General features: G+C 45.4%; 1 protein-coding gene across 1 annotated transcript in view; it reads left to right on the forward strand.

Annotated features, from left to right (window-relative positions):
• tnfsf13b (TNF superfamily member 13b) overlaps positions 1-22,941 on the forward strand; it is a 43,656-nt gene that overhangs the window by 15,458 nt on the left and 5,257 nt on the right. Inside the window, exons 3-4 of the mRNA XM_041198624.1 lie at positions 13,893-13,949; positions 14,053-14,139. Of these exons, the coding sequence (XP_041054558.1) occupies positions 13,893-13,949; positions 14,053-14,139 (144 nt within the window). The remainder of the gene's footprint in view (positions 1-13,892; positions 13,950-14,052; positions 14,140-22,941) is intronic.

Below are 22,941 nucleotides of genomic sequence, written 5' to 3' on the forward strand. Positions count from 1 at the left end.
TTGCCACTTTATTAACTGTTAATTTATAGTCCCCACATATTCAAATGCTTCGGTCAGGTTTGAGAACAGGTGCAATTGGAGCTGCCCATTCTGAAAATTGTACTGGTTGTATCACATTGAGTTTTTCTAACCTGTCCAGTTCGGCGTCTACCTTATCCCGCATTGCATAATGTACTGGTCTTGCCTTCATGATTCTTGGTGTTGCCTCTGGATTTACATGAATTTTTTACTTGTAGCCCTTCAGTTTTTTCAAGTTCTTCCTTGAAAACTGAGGCATATTTTTGTTGTAGCTGTAATAACCCCATTAGTTCTCAGTTGGAAGATTTCAGTCCATTCCAATTAAATTTGTCTCAGCCAGTTTCGTCCAAGGAGACTAGGTCCCTCGCCTGCTACTACCATCAAGGGTAATCTTACTGTTTGACCTTCATGGTTTACTGTGACTTTACATTTGCCCTTGACCTAAATGTCTTCTCCTGTGTAAGTTTTTAATTTTTCATCAGTTCCTTCTAAATTCAACTTACATTTTCCATGATTCAGGTATTTGAACGTATGCTTACCAATCACAGTAATGGCTGCTCTGGTATCCACTTCCATTTTCAGAGGCTTCTCATTCACTGTCATGGTTACATAGATAGGCTCCATTCTTCCTACCTTTAAATTATACAAAGAATAGATATCACGTCAGGCTTTTCAACACTATTTATCTCATTGAGTTTTTGCTTTTGTCTGAAAGTCTGCCTAATGTTTTCTTTACAATGGCCAGAAATTTACCTTTGGCGTGCAGGCGCACACCCGACACACCGGAACATAAAATGACACGTGATGACGTCGGGCGTGCGTCCTGACATCACCGCGCACCACCGCGATATTTTGCAAGGCGGGCATGTGATGAAAACGGAGATGCATCTGCCGTTAATTAACAGGCCAGTTAAGGTCCTTGAGGCACCAGTTGTCTGATTTTATGTAGCCTGTGCAATTTTCAGTGCGTTGCACGGGCGCAACGGGCAGGCGGGTAGGCTACCTTTTCAAAAACCTCATCCACGGGTGAGATAAGAGGGCTGAGTGGGCTTGCTAATGTGAGTTATCTGTACTTTAGCTGATAAGTTGCTGCTGCTTGCTTGTGTGAACAGGACAATTTCATTTCACTTCAGAGCTGCTTTGACAGAAATAAGAGGCTTCAGTTCAGGACTCCAGAGGAGTCATAACACTTGGGGCCTTCCAGGTATGAGACAGCCTTCCCCTGCCCAGGGAATGGGGATTGTGGTCTCCATTGGAGGCACCTTCTCTGAGGAGGAAGAGAGGGCCTGAAGCAGGAGGAGGCCAGGTGTCCCTTTTCAGGCTCCAGGGAAGCGACCTGTGGGCGGACAGGTGCAGGCACAAGGGGCACAGAGCCAACAGAAAGTCCAAGGTGTAAGGGGCCACAGAAGATGCCACAATCCTGCTACCAGGGTTTACAGGCAGCGATGCAGTGACCTCCATCTGTCAAATGATCGGCCTTCAGTTCAGCTTAGACTGCGTGGGTGGATATTGCATGCCAGTGGCGCTGAAAGTCAGTGACCCTCAACTGCTAAGCCTCTGGTTCTTTCCAGGGGTCAGTGGGTGATCTTTGTGGAGTATCCCAATCAGCTGTCCACAGTTGTGTCAAGCTGGTGACAGACTCTCTGTTCAGACATGCATTGACTTTCATTCAGTACCACACGGACAAGGCCAGTCAGGTTGAGCGAGCCAGAGGCTTTGCAGCAATTGCTGGGTTACCCTGCATCCAGGGTGCAATCAATTGCACACAAGGCGCCAGCGGGCGAGCCGGGAGCCTTCGTCAACAGGAAGGGCTACCACTCCAAGAACTTGCAGATAGTGTGTGACCATGGGATACAGATTCTGCAAGTCTGTGCAAGGCACCCAGGCAGCACCCATGACACCTACATCCTCAGATACTCCCAGGTGCCAAGGCTCTTCAGTGCTCCAGCCCAACTGAATGGATGGCTGCTGGGTAACAAGGGCTATCCCCTCAGAAGGTGACTCATGATACCTCTCCACCATCCAAGAACAGAAGCTGAGCAGCAGTACAATAGGAGCCATGCCTCCATAAGAGCGGTGGTAGAGAGGGCCATAGGTCTCAAGATGCGGTTCCGATGGCTGGACCGTTCAGGGGGTGCACTGCAATACCCCCCAGATCGTGTGTCACTGATAGTGGTTGCTACACTCTCCACAATCTGGCACTGGAAAGGGGGGATGCAACGGAGGAAGATGTTTCTGCAGCTGCTTTGGCAACAGATGATGAGTCCAGTAGTGAGTCTGAGGACAAGCATGGTCAGGAGAACACTGAGGGGATAGAGGCTGGCATAGGCAACCTCCAGAGAGGCAGGGACATCCGGGAGGCTTTGATCCAACGGTCCTTCAGCTAGCCCATCAAAGAAAAACCACCACAACATGTCAAGGCTGCAGGCTCCGTACTCGATACCTGACAGGAACATTTGCTTGGTGAACAACATGAACTATGTGCCATTTCAATAAAGTTCAATGAAAAACAAATCACTCATAACATCATGGGTTACCTTGCACCTGCAGAACTAATGAAGCACCCAGAGGCTTGTTGAACAGAAACATACTTAATGCTGTGGTGCCTGGCATACAAAATGCAAATTAAACTGGAAGATCCATCACACCAAATAGTATTTAAAACTGGGGGAAAAAAGTATCATCATTGATAAGCCCATGTTGTGCTTAAGGAGCTTTAAGTTTTTGCTTGCAGGTGCTCACCCATTGCTGGCACTGGCATTGGAGACAGCCTGTTCACTCTGCTGTTCTGTTGGCCTTGATGACCTTGGCGGGCATCCTCTGGCCCGTGAAGCCTGTGCTAGCCCAGCCTGGGAGGGAGACGTCAGTGCCATGGCTAGCACCTCCCCAGTTGCCGCCGCCTCATTGGACGCCACGGTCACTGGCAGAGAGGTGGAGGAGCAGAGAGAGTCGCCCCTCTCCATGGAGGAGGTATTGCGCTCGGCCATGAGGGTAATTGTATTGCTCATGCTCCGCAAGGACTCCTCCACAACATAGACCATGGCACGCACTCCCTCATGTATCTCCACCAGATCCTCCCGCACATCCTGCTGGACTTCCAGCATCTGCTGCATCCGGGACTACTTCAGAGGGGTTTAGTGAAAAATAGTGGTATCGGGACAAGTAATGTTAAAAAGACAAGCCTTAAGGCATTGTGCGTTAACACGAGGAGCATTCGCAATAAAGTGGATGAATTAAAAACAAAAAAACTGCAGATGCTGGAAATCCAAAACAAAAACAGAATTACCTGGAAAAACTCAGCAGGTCTGGCAGCATCGGCGGAGAAGAAAAGAGTTGACGTCTCGAGTCCTCATGACCCTTCGACAATAGTACAATAGAACACATAGGTGTTAAAGTTAAAGTTGGTGATATTATCTAAACGAATGTGCTAATTAAGAATGGATGGTAGGGCACTCAAGGTATAGCTCTAGTGGGGTTTTTTTTTAATTTTTTTTTTAAATAATGGAAATAGGTGGGAAAAGGAAAATCTTTATAATTTATTGGAAAAAAAAGGAAGGCGGAAACAGAAAGGGGGTGGGGATGGGGGAGGGAGCTCACGACCTAAAGTTGTTGAATTCAATATTCAGTCCGGAAGGCTGTAAAGTGCCTAGTTGGAAGATGAGGTGTTGTTCCTCCAGTTTGCTTTGGGCTTCACTGGAACAATGCAGCAAGCCAAGGACAGACATGTGGGCAAGAGAGCAGGGTGGAGTGTTAAAATGGCAAGCGACAGGGAGGTTTGGGTCATTCTTGCGGACAGACCGCAGGTGTTCTGCAAAGTGGTCGCCCAGTTTACGTTTGGTCTCTCCAATGTAGAGGAGACCACATTGGGAGCAACGAATGCAGTAGACTAAGTTGGGGGAAATGCAAGTGAAATGCTGCTTCACTTGAAAGGAGTGTTTAGGTCCTTGGATGGTGAGGAGGGAGGAAGTGAAGGGGCAGGTGTTGCATCTTTTGCGTGGGCATGGGGTGGTGCCATAGGAGGGGGTTGAGGAGTAGGGGGTGATGGAGGAGTGGACCAGGGTGTCCCGGAGGGAGCGATCCCTACGGAATGCCGATAAGGGGGGTGAAGGGAAGATGTGTTTGGTGGTGGCATCATGCTGGAGTTGGCGGAAATGGCGGAGGATGATCCTTTGAATGCGGAGGCTGGTGGGGTGATAAGCGAGGACAAGGGGGACCCTATCATGTTTCTGGGAGGGAGGAGAAGGCGTGAGGGCGGATGCGCGGGAGATGGGCCGGACACGGTTGAGGGCCCTGTCAACGACCTAAGTGGATGAATTAACTGCGCAAATAGATGTAAACAGGTATGATATATTCGGGATTACGGAGACATGGCTGCAGGGTGACCAAGGATGGGAACTGAACATCCAGGGGTATTCAGTATTTAGGAAGGACAGACAAAAAGGAAAAGGGGGTTGAGTTGCATTGCTGGTTAAAGAGGAAATTAACGCAATAGTGAGGAAAGATATTAGCTCTGACAATGTGGAATCTGTATGAGTAGAGCTGAGAAATACCAAGGGGCAAGAAACATTAGTGGGGGTTGTATATGGACCCCCAAACTGTAGTGGTGATGTTGGGAATGGCATTAAACAGGAAATTAGAGATGCATGCAGTGAAGGAAATCTGTAATTATGGGTGACTTTAATCTGCATATAGATTGGGCAAATCAAATTAGTAACAAAACTGTGGAGGAGGAATTCCTGGAGTGTATACGGGATGGTTTTCTGGATCAATATGTTGAGGAACCAATTGGAGAACAGGCCATCCTAGACTGGGTATTGTGTAATGAGAAAGGAATAATTGGTAATCTAGTTTTGCAAGGCCCCTTGGGGATGAACAACCATAATATGATAGAATTCTTCATCAAGATGGAGAGTGACGTAGTTGATTCTGAGACCGGGGTCCTGAATCTTAATAAAGGAAACTACGATGGCATGAGGTGGAAGTTGGCTATGATAGATTGGGAAATGTTACTTAAAGGGATTACAGTGGATAGGCAATGGCAAACGTTCAAAGAGCGCATAGGTGAACTGCAACAATTGTTTATTCCTGTCTGGCGCAAAAGTAAAATAGGAAAGGTGGCCAAAACCATGGCTTACAAGGGAAATTAGAGATAGTGTTAGATCCAAGGAAGAGGCATACAAATTAACCAGAGAAAACAACAGACCTGAGGAATGGGAGCACTTTAGAATTCAGCAAAGGAAGACCAAGGGATTGATTAAGAAGGGGAAAATAGAGTACGAGAGTAAGCTTGTGGGGAACATAAAAACTGACTGTAAAAGTTTCTACAGGTATGTGAAGAGAACAAGCTTGGTGAAGACAAACGTAGGTCCCTCGCAGTTAGAAACAGGAATTTATAATGGAGAACAAAGAAATGGCTGACCAACTAAATACATACTTTGGTTCTGTTTTCAAAAAGGAGGACACTAATAACATACCAGAAATGTTGCAGAACACAGGGTTTCATGAGAGGGAGGAACTGAAAGAAATCAGTATTAGTCGGGAAATGGTGTTGGAGAAATTGATGGGATTGAAGGCCGATAAATCCCCCAGGGCCTAATAATCTACATCCAGAGTACTTAAGGAAGTGGCCCTAGAAATAGTGGATGCATTGGTGGTCACCTTCTGAGATCCTATGGACTCTGCAACAGCTCCTACTGATTGGAGGGTAACTAATATAACCCCACCATTTAAAAAGGGAGGTAGAGAGAAAACAGGGAATTATAGACCAGTCAGCCTGATATTGGTAGTGGGGAGAACTCTGGAATCCATTTTAAAAGATTTAATAGCTGAGCACGTGGAAAACAGTGGCAAAATTGTGAAAGGGAAATCAAGCTTGACTGGAATTTTTCGAGAATGAAACTCGTAGAGTTGATGAGGGGGAGCCTCATGGATGTGGCTTATTTGGACTTTCAGAAGGCTTTCGAAAAAGGCCCACATAAGAGATTAGCATGTAAAATTAAAGCACATGAGATTGGGGGTAATGTATTGAGATGTTTAGAAAACTGGTTGGCAGACAGGAAACAAAGAGTAGGAATAAACGGGTCTTTTTCCAAATGACAGGCAGTGCCTAGTGCGGTACCGTAGGGATCAGTGCTGGGACCCCACAATATATATCAATGATTTAGATGAGGGAACTAAATGTAATATCTCCAAATTTGCAGATGACCCAAAGCTGGGTGGGAGGGCGAGCTGTGAGGAGGTTGCAGAGATGCTTCAGTGTGATTTGGACAAGCTGAGTGAGTGGGCAAATGCATGGAAGATGCAGTATAATGTGGATAAATGTGAGATTATCTATTTTGGTAACAAAAACAGGAAGGCAGATTGTTATCTGAATGGCTATAAATTGAGAGCAGGGAATGTGCAACGAGACCTGGGTGTCCTCGTACACCAGTCGCTGAAGGTAAGCATGCAGGTGCAGCAGGTGGTAAAGAAGGCAAATGGTATGTTGGCCTTCATAACAAGAGGAATATTGTGTGCAGTTTTAGTTTCTTTATCTGATGAAGGATGTTCTTGCTATAGAGGGAGTGCAGCGAAGGTTTACCAGACTGATTCTTCCTGGGATGGCGGGACTGACATATGAGGAGAGATTGAGTCGGTTAGGATTATATTCGCTGGAGTTCAGAAGATTGAGGGGGGGAATCTCATAGAAACCTATAAAATTCTAACAGGACTAGACTGGGTAGATGCAGGAAGGATGTTCCCAATGGTGGGTGAGTCCAGAATCAGGGGTCACAGTCTGAGGATACCTGGTAGACCATTTAGGACTGAGATGAGGAGAAATTTCTTCACCCAAAGAGTGGTGAGCCTGTGGAATTCGCTACCACAGAAAGTAGTTGAGGCCAAAACATTATATGTTTTCAAGAAGGAGTTAGATATAGCTCTTGAGGTGAAAGGGATCAAAGGATATGGGGACAAAGCGGGAGCAGGCTATTGAGTTGGATAATCAGCCATGATCACAGTGAATGGCGGAGCAGGCTCGAAGGGCCAAATGGCCTACTCTTGCTCCTAGTTTCTATGTTTCTATTATCAGCCACCGTCCTCTGTGGTCAGTGATGGGCCTTCATGCTCCTTACCCCAGTGGGCTGCTGGTAAGCCTGAAAGGAAGAACAAGGACATGTCATTAGTTGAAGTCATTACACTGTTACTGTGCATGCCTGGCACCTGGATCAGGGTGCCTCGTCTTTCCATTATCAATGGGAATTCTGTGTTCAAGGCTCACATCAATATAGAGACGACAGTGGAATGGTTGCTATGACAGACATTCTGACCTGAATGCATTGTAGTCTTACTTCCCTGTGGCACACCAACCTCACCACAGCCGGTTGATCCAGGCGCATGGCGCCTCTCCAGCTCCAGGGCCTCCTGCTCAAATCTACTTAGTATTAGAAGGTGGGCAGTCCTCCGCCAGTCTGCAACCTCTCTGCATTGTCATGGGATATCTTCTCCTGAAAGGACAGAGGAGCATTGATTAGTCCACCATATACCTGCATTGTCATTGCAGCCTGGCCAACACCATCTGAGGAACACTTCACATGGCTCAGCCGATTCATGACCCTGGAGCTGCAAGATACTCATTCCAAGCAGCCAGGGCTCATTCCCTTGCCTAGATGCTGCCTCATTGACGTTTGTCACTCACACTCTAAGAACCCTGAGGCCCAGTGGGGAGGCTCCTAACTGCTGTGCTAAATGACCCATGCCAACATGGTGCTCACCCTTCCCAATCGCAGGAGACCATTGAACCGCTTACAGCAGTGCACCCAGGTACGCTTCATATCATGGGAGCTCACCCTGGATGCCACCTCCTCCCAGGCATTTTTGGTGAGTTGGGGGGACCTCCTCCTCCTGTCCCTGGGGACAAGGATCTCTCTGCGTGCTGCCACCTCCTCCAGGAGGGCAGCGAGACATCGACTGCCCAGCCAACCTACCCTCTAGCCTGCCGTGTTCAGCACATACGAGCTCCATGATGAGGTGTGTCTGCTTCACTGGCAGCCTTTGTATGGCTGCCGCGGCCGTTTTTGAATCGGCTGCTGTTCGCCATTGGACCTGGCGGAGGTTGAGCTCCTGCCCCCCGACTCATGCCTTCTCTATGTTGCTGCTGTCATGTCTTACACTGAGCAGGCCTTAATTGGACCCCCACGTAAGGTGGTGGTGTGGAGCCGATCACGGGCGGTGGTCAGCTTCCCAACCGTCCACTCCCGCTGAGCCTGCACACCGACCGTAAAATTCTGGCCCATGTCTCATGAGGTGTCCATTTTGATGGCGGAAGAGGCATTCAATATTTTTACCTGTGTTTCATTATAGGGTTGCCTGCATCCACCTCATTATTATGCCATATTTTTACTACCAAGTTTTCCCTTTTAAATTGTCTGCTAGCGGTGACTGCTTTCCGCTTTGGACTCTGCACTTTCCTGCTCTTTTTGGTTGAAGCTTCCCGCCCAACATGGAGGACAGCGCCATTTTGCGCTCCTCAAATGGCTCCTGAGTCTCGCACTGCACCTTTCATTGCCAGAGCGATTTCCAATGCCTTCTGAAAACCTAGATCCGTTTCAGTCAACAATCGCTTCAGAATTACATTTTTGTTTATACCGCACACCAGATGATCTCTAAGTGTATCATTAATAGATGTACCAAACTCTCAATATTCAGTTAATTGTTTCAGACTAGCCACATAACAAGTGACTCTCTCCCCCCGCAGCTCTAATTCTTGAGTTAAATTTACACCGTTGCATCGTCACCAATGGCTTGGGCTGGTAATGATTCTTTACAAGGTTCACTAAATCATCAAAGCTTTTCCAGTCTGGGGCACAGGGCACCAACAGATTCCGAATTAGTCCATATGTTTCACTTCCACATGTGGACACAAGGATCGTGTGCCTCTTCTCCTCCCCCGCAATGTCATTCACCTGAAAGAAAAACGTGAGGCTTCAACATAGTGAGACCAGTCGTCTGAGGTTGGATCGAAAGACTCCACTCTTCCAAATTGCAGCATGCTCTGAGGGGATCACTTCATCGCTCAAAATGAAATTTTCTTTTACTCATGAGTACCATCAGAGGTTTGGCCTGATTTCAGTTCTTCTAGATTCTTTCACTTTAACTCGCTTTTTACCTAGTTTTTTTTCCATTCTACTTTTCCAATGAGAGTGTTTTTACTCTCATTGCCAGTTTGTTGATATTCAGTGTCCTTAGTTTATAGGGGCTAAAGGATCCAGGTGGCATGCTTGTTTTGGGGTGAACGAACCGGTACAGAGACAGGGAACATCCGGAGATCGTTGTTAGAATAAACACATGCTGTCTATTTACAAACTAAACTCAGCAGCTACACTTGTGTGTTCACAAAATAAAACTCTGCCTTCACTCATCAATGATTAACTCAAGACTCTCCCACATAGAGGTAGACCACACTATTCTGTTATTGGATGTTAAGATCATGTGACCTTACATTACAATACTTCTCTTAAAGGTTCATTACATATCAGATTACTACAGTTTGCAAGCAATGTCTCCTAATCTGCCCCATGAGCAGTCTTGCTGGTCATCAGAAGAAGAATTCTGGGAGCTGTAGGTACAAATGCATATTGGGAATTGCAGCCCACAACTTTGTGACAGATATAAACCATTTAAAGGAACACATTATTTGACACATTTTAAACAGAGAAAATATTACTGAAAAAGCAAGTTTTCTTGTAATTTTTAATGTTTTTATTATGTTACAAATCTTATTTATCCCAGTGCTTAATTCAGAGAAACCTAGATGATAGCTGAAATGATGTAAAAATACTTACTTGGAGAATTCTATTGGCTCAGTTTTAGTTGATTTTAATGACTGCTCATGCTTTATCTGTTGTCTGTACGTCCCTAGTAGTTCTTCTTTGAGGCTGCATTTTTGCAGTACGTTTTATACCTTTCCTATCTATATATTTGACTTTTTGCAGTTTGCGAGTATAAAATTGAACTAATTAATCATAAACGTTTGACATAAATTCTGCATATCGTAGAGATGTGATGATTAAATATACCACCTGACCGTGACAGACAAAATGTTTGCGAGACCAAGAAAATATATTATTGCCAATTCTTTTGAGATGATTCTAACTGCAAGTTTGAAAATATGTTGTTTATGGGAGTATTATTAGGTAACAGACAATATTTTATTCTGGAGCCAAGGTAGCGTTCTATCCCTTGAAGGCTAAGTTCTGGTTTCTAAGTAAAATTCTTAGGCCAATCAGATTTTAATTGTTTGCACCTGATACAATTATTTCACGGTCAAAGTTGAATTTCTCTCCAGACAGTAAATTTCAGAAGTTCTGTCGAAGAGTCATGAGGACTCGAAACATCAACTTTTTTCTTCTCCGCCGATGCTGCCAGACCTGCTGAGTTTTTCCAGGTAATCCTGTTTTTGTTTTTGTTTTGGATTTCCAGCATCCGCAGTTTTTTTTGTTTTTATCTCTGTGTTTAATTGACTGCCACTGCTCTTCAAGAAATGCCTACCTCCTTGAAGAAGTTCTGTTCCTCTCTGCGACAAGATTTCCGTATCTCTCTTTTGCCCTGCTCACCTTCCTTGCTTTCCATTTCCCTCCCAAGTTCTGTCGAAGGGTCATGAGGACTCGAAATGTCAACTCTTTTCTTCTCCGCCGATGCTGCCAGACCTGCTGAGTTTTCCAGGTAATTCTGTTTTTGTTTTTGTTTTAGCAAATTTCAGCCCAGGTTGAAGTGAGTGGCTTTCTCTGTTTTTTAAGTGGGCTGATTGCTTATTTATAAGCAATAGGCTGCATGCATTCTACACCACATAGTTGCTTGGCCTAAATAGCCAAGTGGTTATGGTACTGGGTTTGTAACCCCCAGATCAAGAGTTCAAATCTCACAATGGGAAACAATGTAACTTCATCTGAAACAGATGGAAATTGCAGGGTCACTGGCCATAATTTTCCCTTTTTGCGGTCTTGTGGAGTCCGTGGACCATGTATACATAGGGTGTTGTAGGCTGCACTCCCTTTTTAGTTATTTGAAAAACCTTTTATTGATGTTTTGTTTGCACTTCAGCCCCACGCTCCTGATCTATGGGCACCCGGTGCGGAAGGGGGTCGGGAAGGAGGAGGACCTCCTCGTGAACCTGCTCCTGGGCCTGGCCAAGTTGGCCATTAACAGGTCCAGGCAGCGGGCAATCGACGGGGGAGTCCCGCCCGATTGTTTGTCCCTCTTCCGCGGCTACGTTCGCTGCCGGATGTCCCTGGAGAAGGAGCACGCGGTGTCTGCTGGCACTCTCGAGGCCTTCCGTGCTCGGTGGGCACCGCGGGGACTGGGGTGTTTTGTTGACCCCTTGAATCACATTTTGATTTAAAGTTTGTAAGTTTCCTTTAAACTTTGTCCTTGGTTTTACAGCTGACCTGAATTAGGGGCTGTGCCTGATTTATCCCAATTTTGTTGATTTGGTTTTCATTTAAAAGATTATCAAGAGTTCAAATCTCACAATGGCAAACTATGAAACAATGTAACTTCATCTGAAACAGATGGAAACGGGTTTGTACTTGAAAGGGTTACACCACATAGTTGATGTCATTTACAAGTTTGAACAATTTGGATGGAGTTTCTGAATCAGTCATTGATGTGAATTAGAAACAGTAAGGGTTCCAATAGTAATCTCTATGGCAACCCATTCAATACTTCCCCCCAGTCATAACATAACTCCTTGAGCAAGTATTCACTCATAGCTGGCCATTGAAGCAGATGCTTAACTGTTTTGTACTTTTCTTTCCTCGTTCCCCAACAACCCACAAACACTAATCTCAGCATCTCTAATGTTGCCCCACCTTCCGTGATCTTTGACTCTCCTGCAACCACCCCACCTGACCCTCCCAATCCCCGCTACCATGCTGTACTCACCTCTGCAATCTCTACCCAGCAGCCACTAAATTTACCTGCTCCCGGACTGTGGCCTTTTCCACCACAGGATTTCCCTGTCTGATAGATGGCGAAGCCTGCCAATCAGGCTGACATCCAGCTGGGGAATCTATTTGGAGAGCAACACATGTAGCGTTAAAATTCCACAATGTTTGAGGAAACTCAGGCCTCTGTGGTTCCTGACAGTAACTCCTCCCCTCCTCCAACACCCCATGCTAGTTAATATCAGGACCATAATGTTCTAAGTTATTAGTTGAGATTTAAAACTGTATTTAATGTTCAAACTGTTGATTGGAGTGAAATGTGCTTGCTTGCAGCTTCTGAATTTCACACTAACCAGAAAATTGTTAGTCGGTAATAGCTGATCAATGTCCCATTTTATTTTTAGTCAGTACATTGCAATTGAAAATCACTGCTAATTAATATCTGATTTTTGGCATCTGATTTCAAAAGAGATTTTGCATAGAAGATACAGGATGATTTACTCACCACAGGATCATGCCTCTGTAGCATAGAGTCAGAAAAGGCAGCATTAACTACATAATGATTCTCCCTTGGCAACCTTCCATCTCGTAAGACAATAGTTTGCAGTTGGTCAACTTTGTGTTAAGCATCCCCTGGAGTGGCACTGGAGCCCACTCTGGCATGGCAGTCTCTGCTACAATAGCTGCAGATGAAAACATTGAGCTGAGACGGTGCAGGATTTGCTGGCTTCTTTTTTTTCTCTCTGGTCCTGTCTCAGTCAGCTGAGCTTCCCATTTCTCCCTGCCAATTCCAATGCTGCTCCAGTCAATCTATAGGAGCCACAGTCATCAACGACTTTCCTCGTGTCTGTGTCAATGTCCACCAACTTCATATCTCGCTTGCATGAGGTACGGATGCCCAGCAGGTCGTGACCTAGTGGCTAGTTAGGCTAGTTCACCATACAGAAGGTCTTTGAGCAGATGACGGTCATGTACCCAATGAACAGGACTCAGTTGTGGGGTGGTGGGAGATGGTGACATAGTGGTAATGTTGTTGGGCAGGTAATCCAAAGACCCAAACTAATTCTCTGGGGACATGGGTTCAAATCCTACCATGGCAGCAGGTGGAATTTGAATTCAGTTAATAAATCTGGAATATAAAGTCTCATTAATGGTGACCCTGAACTACCATTAATTGTCATAAAAAAATCATCTAGTTCACTAATGCCCTTGAAGGAAGGAAGTCTGGTCTACGTTTGACTCCAGACCCACAGCAATATGGTTGACTCTTAACTGCCTGCTGAAGTGACCTAGCAAGGTCAGTTCAAGGGCAATTAGGGATGGGCACCAAATGCTGGCCACATCCCATGAAAGAATAAAGAAAAAAAAGTAGCCGGCTTAGTGACGAGTGTGTACTGATGGAATTAGCTTGCTTCAGGAGATTCCCTGGTGACCTTGCCCTGCAAGTGATGCCAAGGACTAGTCTGAGACAGCCTTTTCCTGCCTAGCATATGCTGTCCAGGTCTCACTACTTTAGAAGGGTGCACTGAGGACATAGGCTTGATAGACTTGGTCAGGTTGCTCTTATTCCATATATAATGATTACGCCAGCATTTATTTTCGTTAAAAGTTTATTATGAACTGTCAAACCACAAGTTAAAGCATCTCAAGATATTAAAAGCTTCTCAGTGCCTGCAGTCAGCACTTACAAGAAAGCCATTATCCTCCACTTCACAAACATTCCTATTCAATACACAGGGCAGACCAACTATGCATTGTCTTGTTAGTTTTTGCATTTTCACATCTAAGTCAAGCTACATCCAATCAATACAGATGTTGTTTCTAAACAGAATGCAAATTGAGAGCAACTTGACAGCAACCATTGAACAAGTTAGTTTTGATCTCAATTGCTAAGACGTGGTGAAGTCAATGAATGTTGCTGTATTTATTTGACTTTAATCTCTTCAATTTTAGTGCAGCAGTCCTTTGTGCAATTGATTGCCACACATGACCAAAGACCACCTGTAAAAGGTAATATTACTTAATAACTTATTATTAAAAGTGCAAATAATTTTACTGTTTCCTATTATTTGGCTTTGGGGCTCACCACTCTGTCATTTTTATGGATTGTTAGTGAATAGTTGTTCGAAGTATATGCCTGGAAGGCCACAACCAACCTGTCGAGTTGAACGAAGATCTGTTTCAAGTCAAAACAGTAAACGTAAGTGCATGCTTTGAATTAGATCATATTGATGTTGCTGTATAATATGAATGTGATAGAATTCAGACACACCATTCAATGAATAATTTTTAAATACGTATGGAATAAAATTGATAACATGTCACAAGTTGGAGTTTGGGTTCCAAACCACTAGATGGGATGAGAAAAAGCCTCCTCGAAATAATAAATTAGATCATGCACATTATATCATTTGTGTTGTGTGAAGTAGTTTCAAATTCACATTGATGCAACATGCATGGTGTTATTAGTGTACGAAGGCACCTTACAAATTTCAAATGATATGAAACCACATACAAAAACTTGACTTGCATCATGCCATGCATTTAAACTCCAGCGAATGGTTTTCCATATGTACACAAGCATACCTGTGTAGAACTTTCTTTTCTCTGCCTATGGAGCAGTCTGAAATTGTCAGGTTAACTGAGGTAATAGCTCCCTATCGTTCTCAAAATTCATAGTAATGTATTGAGTCCTTATCATGGTTTGGCAATCAATCTTAACTGGAGGGAATAGTAATTGAATTCCTCAGTGTTACGATAAAGAGAATACCCTGAGGTTTATGGCTGTTACTAATTAACAGCAAACTGGAACAATGGTGCTATACATTGACTTTTCAAGTGATTGGTTGCAAAGAAGCATTGTCCTAGAAATGGTAGCAGCTGATCAAAAGTAGTAAGAGCAGGAGTAGGTCATTCGGCCCATCGAGCCTGGTCCGCCATTCAATAAGATCATGCTTGAGCTGATTGTGGCTTTAACTCCACTTTCCTGCCTGCACCCCCCTCCCCCCCGCCCCATAACCCTTGACTCTGTTATAGATCAAAAACCTGTCTAACTCAGCCTTGAATTATCCAATGACCCAGCCTCCACTGCTTTCAGGGGAAGATAATTTCTAAGATTAACAATTCTTCCTCATCTCTGTCTTAAATGGGACACCCCTTATTTTTGAACTGTGCCCACTAGTTCTAGATTACCCCACAAGTGGAAACATCAGATGGTATTTAATGGGGTCTGTAAGTGTGGAAACAAGGCAAGCAAGGGGTTTAATTAGGTGGGAGCCGAAATCAGACGTTGAGTTGAGCGTGAGAAATTCAGTTGGTGGCGAGCCAGTGGCAGAGCTCATGCCTTATGCCTTCCAGTGGCAGGAGCCTAGTTACTATGCATTTGCATACCATGAATACTCATTAAATGAGAACTTCACCAGATTAAGTCCGACCTTCAAGATTAAGTCAGCAGCACACAGGAAACTAGTACCTCCTGTTTCCTGACAGTTTAAAGATGGCGTGCACCAGGCAATGTTGTTTAATCTTTGGATCTGAAATGAGGTTTTATCTTTGCCGAACTCAGCGACACATGGGAGGGAAGGGGAACAAAAGAAGCTGGACGGGTCCAGCCGTGACAGGAAAAGGGTTGGGGAGAGTGATGGTGGTTGCGGCCTCAAATTGCATTACAGCTAGGCACTGGCATGTGTGGGGGCATGGGATGAGGTGGTGTCTGAAGGGATCCAGGCTTCAGCCTATAGGGTGGAGTCCACAATTGCAGCGATCTGGTCTTGAGTGTCCAAGAGAGGCAGCTGCACTACACATGGCAGGTCAACTGTTAGGGAAAGGATATTAAACTTGAAGCAAGGCAGGTGCAGCTGGAGGAAGGATCCAGAGATACCCAGGACAGGTCACAGATGATGGAAGGCGACTCCAGGATGATGGCAGGAAGGTCGAGGGTCTTGGTGGAGGCTCCAGGATGGTTAGGAAAAGGAGCAGAGTAATGTTGGGAGAGTGAAGGCAGATGGGAGGAAACTTGAAGATGACAGAGGAAAGGTGGAGGTAGATGGGCTCTAGCTTCAGGGTCACAGTGTGTGTGTCCATCAAGATGGCTAATAAGAAATTTTGAGCTCACAGGAGATCAAGGTGGAACAAGGTCACTGTGGGATAGGAGGAGCCTTGGGTGTAGCCCATGGGAGGTTCATGTATTCCCATTGATTAAGTGCAGCTGCTCGAGGAATTAATGTCATATAAACAGAGGTGATCATATCTTTGCCTGCCTTCTTCATACAATTCAATTTGTGGATTCACAATAGTTCTCATGCACCCAATATTTTTGCAATCTCAGGAGGTGGAGAAGAGGATTCGCCAGACGAGGCCCATGGTCACACAACAACATAGGCCACAAGGTCCTCAGCCAGCACCAGCAGAGGGGGAGGGAGGTCTGGAAGCATTGACATGTCAGCACATGTTTGGAACGCCCTTCAGATGCCTGAGGGGGAAATACCAGAGGATAGTCACTGACCTGTGTGCAATCCTCCAACAAGACTTACAGCCCCATGGATTTGGAGGGGACCCCATGCCAGGCACCTTCAAGGTGATTGCAGCCTTAAATTTCTATGCCAGTGGCTTATTCCAGGGCACTACAGGAGGTGTGTGCGGTATCTCCCCAGCTAAAATGTATTGACTCATACGGGAAGGGCCAAAAAAATTCTCAGATTCTCAATTGTTGATGATAGCCAGTCTGCAAGAGCAGTTGGCTTTGGGGCCATTGCATGGTCCCCGAAAGCACAGGGTGTGATTGACTGCCCTCATATGGCTTTTAGAGCTCCCTGAGAACAGCCAGCAGCATTGGTCAATCAGAAGGGGTTCCACAGCCTTAACATTCAAGATGTTTGAGACCACCAGAAAAGAATTAGGCAGGTCCGCACTCATTTCCCAGGGAACTCTTATGACTCATACGTTTTATGGAAATCTCAGCTGCCACAGCTCTCTGAGGACCCTGTCCAAGTGCAGAATTGGAACCTGGGTGACACGAGGTATCAGAGGACATGACTAATGACACCAGTGCATTATCCCCACAGCCCCGCAATGCACAGATCAACCAAGGCAGTAAAAGAGCAGATCACAGGGTTACTGAAAATGTGCTTCAAATGCCTTGATTGTTCTGGCAGAGTATTGCAATACGCCACATAGGGTGTCTAGGATTATCATGGTCTGCTGTTCATTTCACGATGTTGCAATGCAAAGGGGAGAGGAATTGCCATGTGGTGGATATAGGAGCTGCTAACCCCCTCAGATGATGATGATGATGATGGAGAGGAATATGAGGAAGAGAACAAAAGAAATCATGACACCTCTCCAAGATACCAGGGCCATGCAGAGACATTCCAGGGCTGTCAGAGACAACCTCATCTTCACTCGTTTTGCCCAGGAGTGAGGCATCTATATAACCATCAATACCTTGAGAAAACAAATCACACCAAACGCATTATCATTTAGTAAAGGCTGACCTTTAACACACCATCAGATTATTGCCTACACAAGTGAGATGTCTTTCAGTCCCCTTCATTCAGCAACCATGAAGCATGACAGTGCAATTTGCCCTTTAAATGAGGAGATCCAAAAAAGTGCACATGATGCACACAATAATCAAATGAACAAACTATTATGTGAAACTTGTGTACATGTGCATAACTTTACTCCATGCAATAATTGTGCCCTCATAATGTCTTCAGCTTTGCTTATACACACTAGGCCTTGCGCGACCCCGACATCAGCTGATGACGAGGAAGGCTGAACCTGTTACATGCAATGACCTTGGCGGATGTCCTCTGATAGCTGAAGGCTTTGAGGGCCCTGGTCTACTGGGCTCTCCTGCATGTGTACAGAAGCACCCTCCTTGGCCTCACCTACTGGAGGCCCTGGGGTCACTGGCAGAAGGGATGAGGAGTGCCCGCTCACTCTGAGAGTGCCCTGAGAAGACATCCCTAGGGCAGCAAGCTGGTGCCCCTCCTCCCTTTTGGTTCACAATGGTACCTCCCTGTACCCCTAAAGAGAAGGGGCACCCTGAGGGAAATCCAGGTGCCTCATTCCCCTCTGTATTGAGCCCATTGCCAGAGCAATGGAATGCAGGTCCTTACACACATCGTGTGTTAGACCTGGATTTCCATGGCAGTTGCCAAGCTCTCGATTTGAGAGTTTGAGAGGAAGTGATGCGCTCATATTCTGGAGTTATGACAGAATTCAAGGCCCGGATGCACTTCTCCACTATCTGCATGAGGTTCCACATAGCCTCTGGCACCTTCACCAGATTTTCCCCTACCTGTCATTGTATCTTCAGCAGGCTTGAGACCAGGGCTTGTCACCAGCCCGGGGGTCATCATGGGCCTGGTCCCAACAGTCCTCCCACTGTCAGGGTCGCCAGCTGACATAGTCCCTTTCAACTGGTGGCACACGATCCCTCTGAAACCCATGTGTGTATAACTGATACGATCAGCTGATGGAGGATGAGGGTGACATGATAATGGTGCATCTTTCTGGGTGTTGTTGGTCTTCTTCGGATGTGGAGCCATCTGTTTCTACTATGGGCATTGGCCACCTTTGCCTGTGGAGATGACCTACAGTGAAGAACAACATTAAGGAGAAGCTTAGTGTATCAGGAAACCAGAGTTTCACGCACAGGACCTCACAACTGCTCATCTCCTCGTCGATCTCCATCCAGATGGCCTTGGTTAAGCAGAAAGGTCTTCTGTTGCCATACCTGGGGAAGAGCAGCTCCTGCCCTTCCTAACTGAACCATGGGGCTGCTCTTTGTCTGTGTACAGACATACTGATAAAAGGATGGAGTGATAGGAGTTCAAAAAGATGCTTTGCCAGATTAAAGGGAGGAGTGATGGGGGTCCGGGAATATTTTGGATGGCCCTGCAGGTGGACGATCTGAAATCAAAGTTGGCAACAATTCTCCTGGCCTGCAGAGACCGGATGCTTGTAGAGGTGGGCTTTTTATAGCTCGCTCAGACCTGAAATTAAGTCAGCAAATGATGAGGGCAGATACTTACTGCCTCTCCTTGCTGCAAAATTTCACATGGAGAATGTGCCCAACAGATGTGACCTTAACATCGAATGGTTATGAAAAATGAGTACATTTCATAATTATTATGGAGCTTCTTTTTCTTTTAAGTTGGTAACAGTTATAAGTTCTCATATACAGGCATATTTAATTTCACAAGTTCAACTACTATAGCCAACTTTCATTACTGGAGAATATTATAAACATGCAAGTGATTAAGATAAAGAAGCAAGAGAGACCAAGAAGCACTGTGAAATGGAGTATACATATCTGCAGTCCCACTAACCTGCCAGCAAAATATTGAGATGCCGCTTAACGGTGTATAATTTAATTGGGTTACTTTTAGTTTGCAAAATTGAGACTGGGAATGTCATGGTCCATATCCGTTCTTTCCAATTTTAGCATGAAGTATATTGTGCTTACAGCAGAATTAAAATATCTGGGAATACCTTTAAATAAATGAGTAATATTTAGCTCAAAACAAGCACTTTCTAATTTTCTAATACATTTATATTTATCCTTCCCCTTTCTCCTCTGTCATTTTCTCCCCCATTCTTTCCCTGCCCCTGTAATTGCTTAAAAATTGTTTTATCTCCAACAATTTGCAGTTCTGGTAAAAGGTCATTGGCCTGAAACACGGAGCGCAATTTTACAGGCCCCCCTGCCGGCGGGATCTTCCAGTCCCACCAAAGCAAATGGAGATTTGAACATCTCGCCACAATTTCTGGCCCCGGCCCCAATGTGATGTTATCATAAAATTCTGCCCATGAAGTGGACTTTTAATGTTTTGATTCTCTGAGGGGAGGGGGATGGGTGGGTGAGGAGTTCAGGGGACATGTATGGTAATGTATAGGAAACTGGGAAGTATCTGCAATGCTTTTATGAGTGACTTTTTAATCACTCACTTTTAATCTAGCCACTGCATCTGCATCTGACTTCCAGGTTTTGCGAGTGTGCACAATGATGACCTGCACCAGTCTATTTCAGCTGAACTATTTAAAGAGGAACTGTGAAAATGACAGTTGAAGGATTGTGCAGATGGAGAAACAGAGGAAACAACGGTGGTAATGGACTCCCAACATAGCAAGGCTGTACCTTGATTCACTTCTGATAAGAAAAAGGAAAAAAAGCCTGCTTCAGAGAGCAGGAAGGCGCAGCTGGAGATCACTGTGGAGATTAGCAGTAGGAGCGTGATGCCACAGTTGCAGCTAGATGGCTGGAAGAGGTTTAATGACCTATTCAGGGCAGAACAGATGAGTACTATGGCAGATTCAACTACATTCTAATGTGTGCATCATGTCAACTCTCCCTTCCCAAGCTTAATCAAGCACATCACTCCTCATACCAACTTACTTTGCAGATGTACCCATCCATCTTTGTCTGTACACTTCCTCACATCCTCATCTGACCACCCATCGCTGATACTCTCAGTCATCTGCAATGTCACATCTATCCCTAGGAGTGCCCTCAACAAATGTTATCCATCCATTCGTTAGTTCGATATGTTCCAGGTCTTGCTCATTTCTTTCCCTCCTTGCAGAAGGAGAGTGCATAGATCATCAGGAGAGACAAAGAATCAGAGGTGGATCTCCACTCATCTCTATACTGACAGCTGCAGGGGAGGAGGTATTGGAGATAAGCTGAGTGTCAGCATCCTGGCCTTTAAAGATGGGGGAGATGGCTTCCCAACAACCTGGTGACAGAATTAAATATCACTCAACCATACTACACACAACACTCAGTCATGTTGGCTTGATGTCATCATTCAGTGAAATATTGGCCTGGATCTTGTGATCAGCAGCGAATCAGAGGCAATTGCCGCTGACTGCCTGAAAAACTACAACCCTACATTTCTTGTAGACTGTAGTGGAACTCCCGCTGCCAGCTGCAGCATAGGCCCAATGATGAACTGACTGGAGTGGCCAAGTGGCGTGGAGTATTCCTGGTAAAACCACACCCCCTCTGACATCATGAGCTGAAAAAGTGCTCAATGACAAATAAGTGGTTTTTTAGTCGTTTTCAATTTTGTACTTTTAATTGCAGCTCCAACACAGCATCACCTCCTCTCCACCCTGGCTGCTCAATCCTGCTGATGTTGGAAACAGCACTTGATAGTGGCAGAGTTGTGGTGGTTGCGATAGGTGGTGGGAAGCCAGGAAGGGTGGGAGCAAAAGTGTTTTCACACTCCTGGCAATTTAAAGCGTTGTACCCCTGAGCATGTTCTATACTTGCTAGGAGCAGCCCTAAATAAATCAACATTAAAACTGATGTAGATAGAGGGCAATCAGCCCAGGTTTTTTTGCAATGATAGGCCCAGCAGAACTGTCAATCTGGTGCACCACAACCTTCAGATTTGAGCATAACTCGACTCCCCAGAAATTGCAGTGCTGTCGTGGCACTCAATAGCGGTGTACTTCTTAGCATTCACCACCACTGGGAGTGCAAAGACCTGGATATGATCTGATGAAATTGTTCACTTGACAATTTCTAACTTGACAATTAGAATTCCTGTGTTTAATCTCCCACAGTCCTGTCAAGCATCCTGCAGGACATGGTGCAGGAAGAGTTCTAAGACTCCTCAAAGAATGCCCTGTCGTAGGACTCACAGTCCATGCACCAGCTCAGATACACACACCTCGGTAGGACTGGTAAGGCACATTGATGTGTTTTCCCTTGGCATTTCACACATCACAGGTGAGCCAGAGCAGGTGGTGAGGATGGGGACAGGAGTTGGAAGTTCCCATCAAGGGGCATAGGATGCTCCAAATTCTGCCCAACTGGATGCAGATGCTGAGCCTCGGGGGATTGTTGAAAAGAAGATTTTGCAGCAGCAAACAAGGTGTGAAGTTGTGTCAGCCTTTCCAGCTGCATTGTGCATGCTTGAAGAGAAATTGGAGGAGTCTATCTCAAGCATGAGTGCCATGATGTCACAATCCTTTGTAGTGATGTCTTTGTCAATGGAAAGAATGGCAACCTGCATGGAACATCTAACACGCAGTCAAGCAAGAGCACGCTGGATCTCGGGAATGACTTCTTGCTCTGAATGTCACCTTTAACAGGATTGGTCAAAACCCATAACACCTTACTCATTACTAGCAGGGAAGTTCAGTTGGGCTATAAGAGTGATGTTGGAGAATGGGGGAAATAGAAATAGGGATTCAGTTCAAAGCACTTCCATTTCTCACCTGTTCCCACCCCATCCCCACCTCACTTAGTCAGCAGCTTTGTGTCCCCAGGCTGAGTGTGCTCCTGCAGTCTGTGCCAGGGTCTCCTCAGGCTCCAAACCCCTGATAACATTGACCAAGAGCATCACAACGGTCAGAGTATGGATAGGCGCAGTCTGCCTCTATCTCTACCAAAACCAAGAGGGGTGCACCACCTGGTAGTAACAGAAAGATGAAGAATACAGATTTATAGTTGCATAAGGACTTGCACATGGTGTGTAAACCATGTTAGATTATTAAAGTTCTGTTTATTTTTTGAGCCACATAAAAAATAATTGTTTGGGCCACTTTCTCATCTCACCCATTTTGCTTGCTGCCTGGCAAATGGCCTCCTCTCTTGTGATGAATGGTAAGACATGGCTTGAAGCAGAGCGATGGGTGTTTTTGATTAGGATGCTTTGTTGATTGCAGAACTGTATTATATTGTGGGTATAAGGAGGTAGAGTGGGAGCCAAATGGGTTCAGCCAGAAGGGTGCAATCGTGCAACCTAACTAAGTCATGCCATTATATGACCATCCCAGGCAGAAAGGTGCACTGCTGCTGGAGCCACTTCCCTCCACCTCCTGCTCTTCCCACCCACCCCCACCTATCTCACCCTCCTTCAGGTAATGCACTCTGCACCTTGCTTCTCCTTCAGCTCCAAACCTTGCTGCTGCTGCACTGTATTTTACAGAGCAACATAGTCGTGCCCGAGACCGTGGATGGTTCGTCTTGAGGGATGCCTTC

This window comes from Carcharodon carcharias, chromosome 11, assembly GCF_017639515.1.
Source record: "Carcharodon carcharias isolate sCarCar2 chromosome 11, sCarCar2.pri, whole genome shotgun sequence".
Taxonomy (NCBI): Eukaryota; Metazoa; Chordata; class Chondrichthyes; order Lamniformes; family Lamnidae; genus Carcharodon; species Carcharodon carcharias.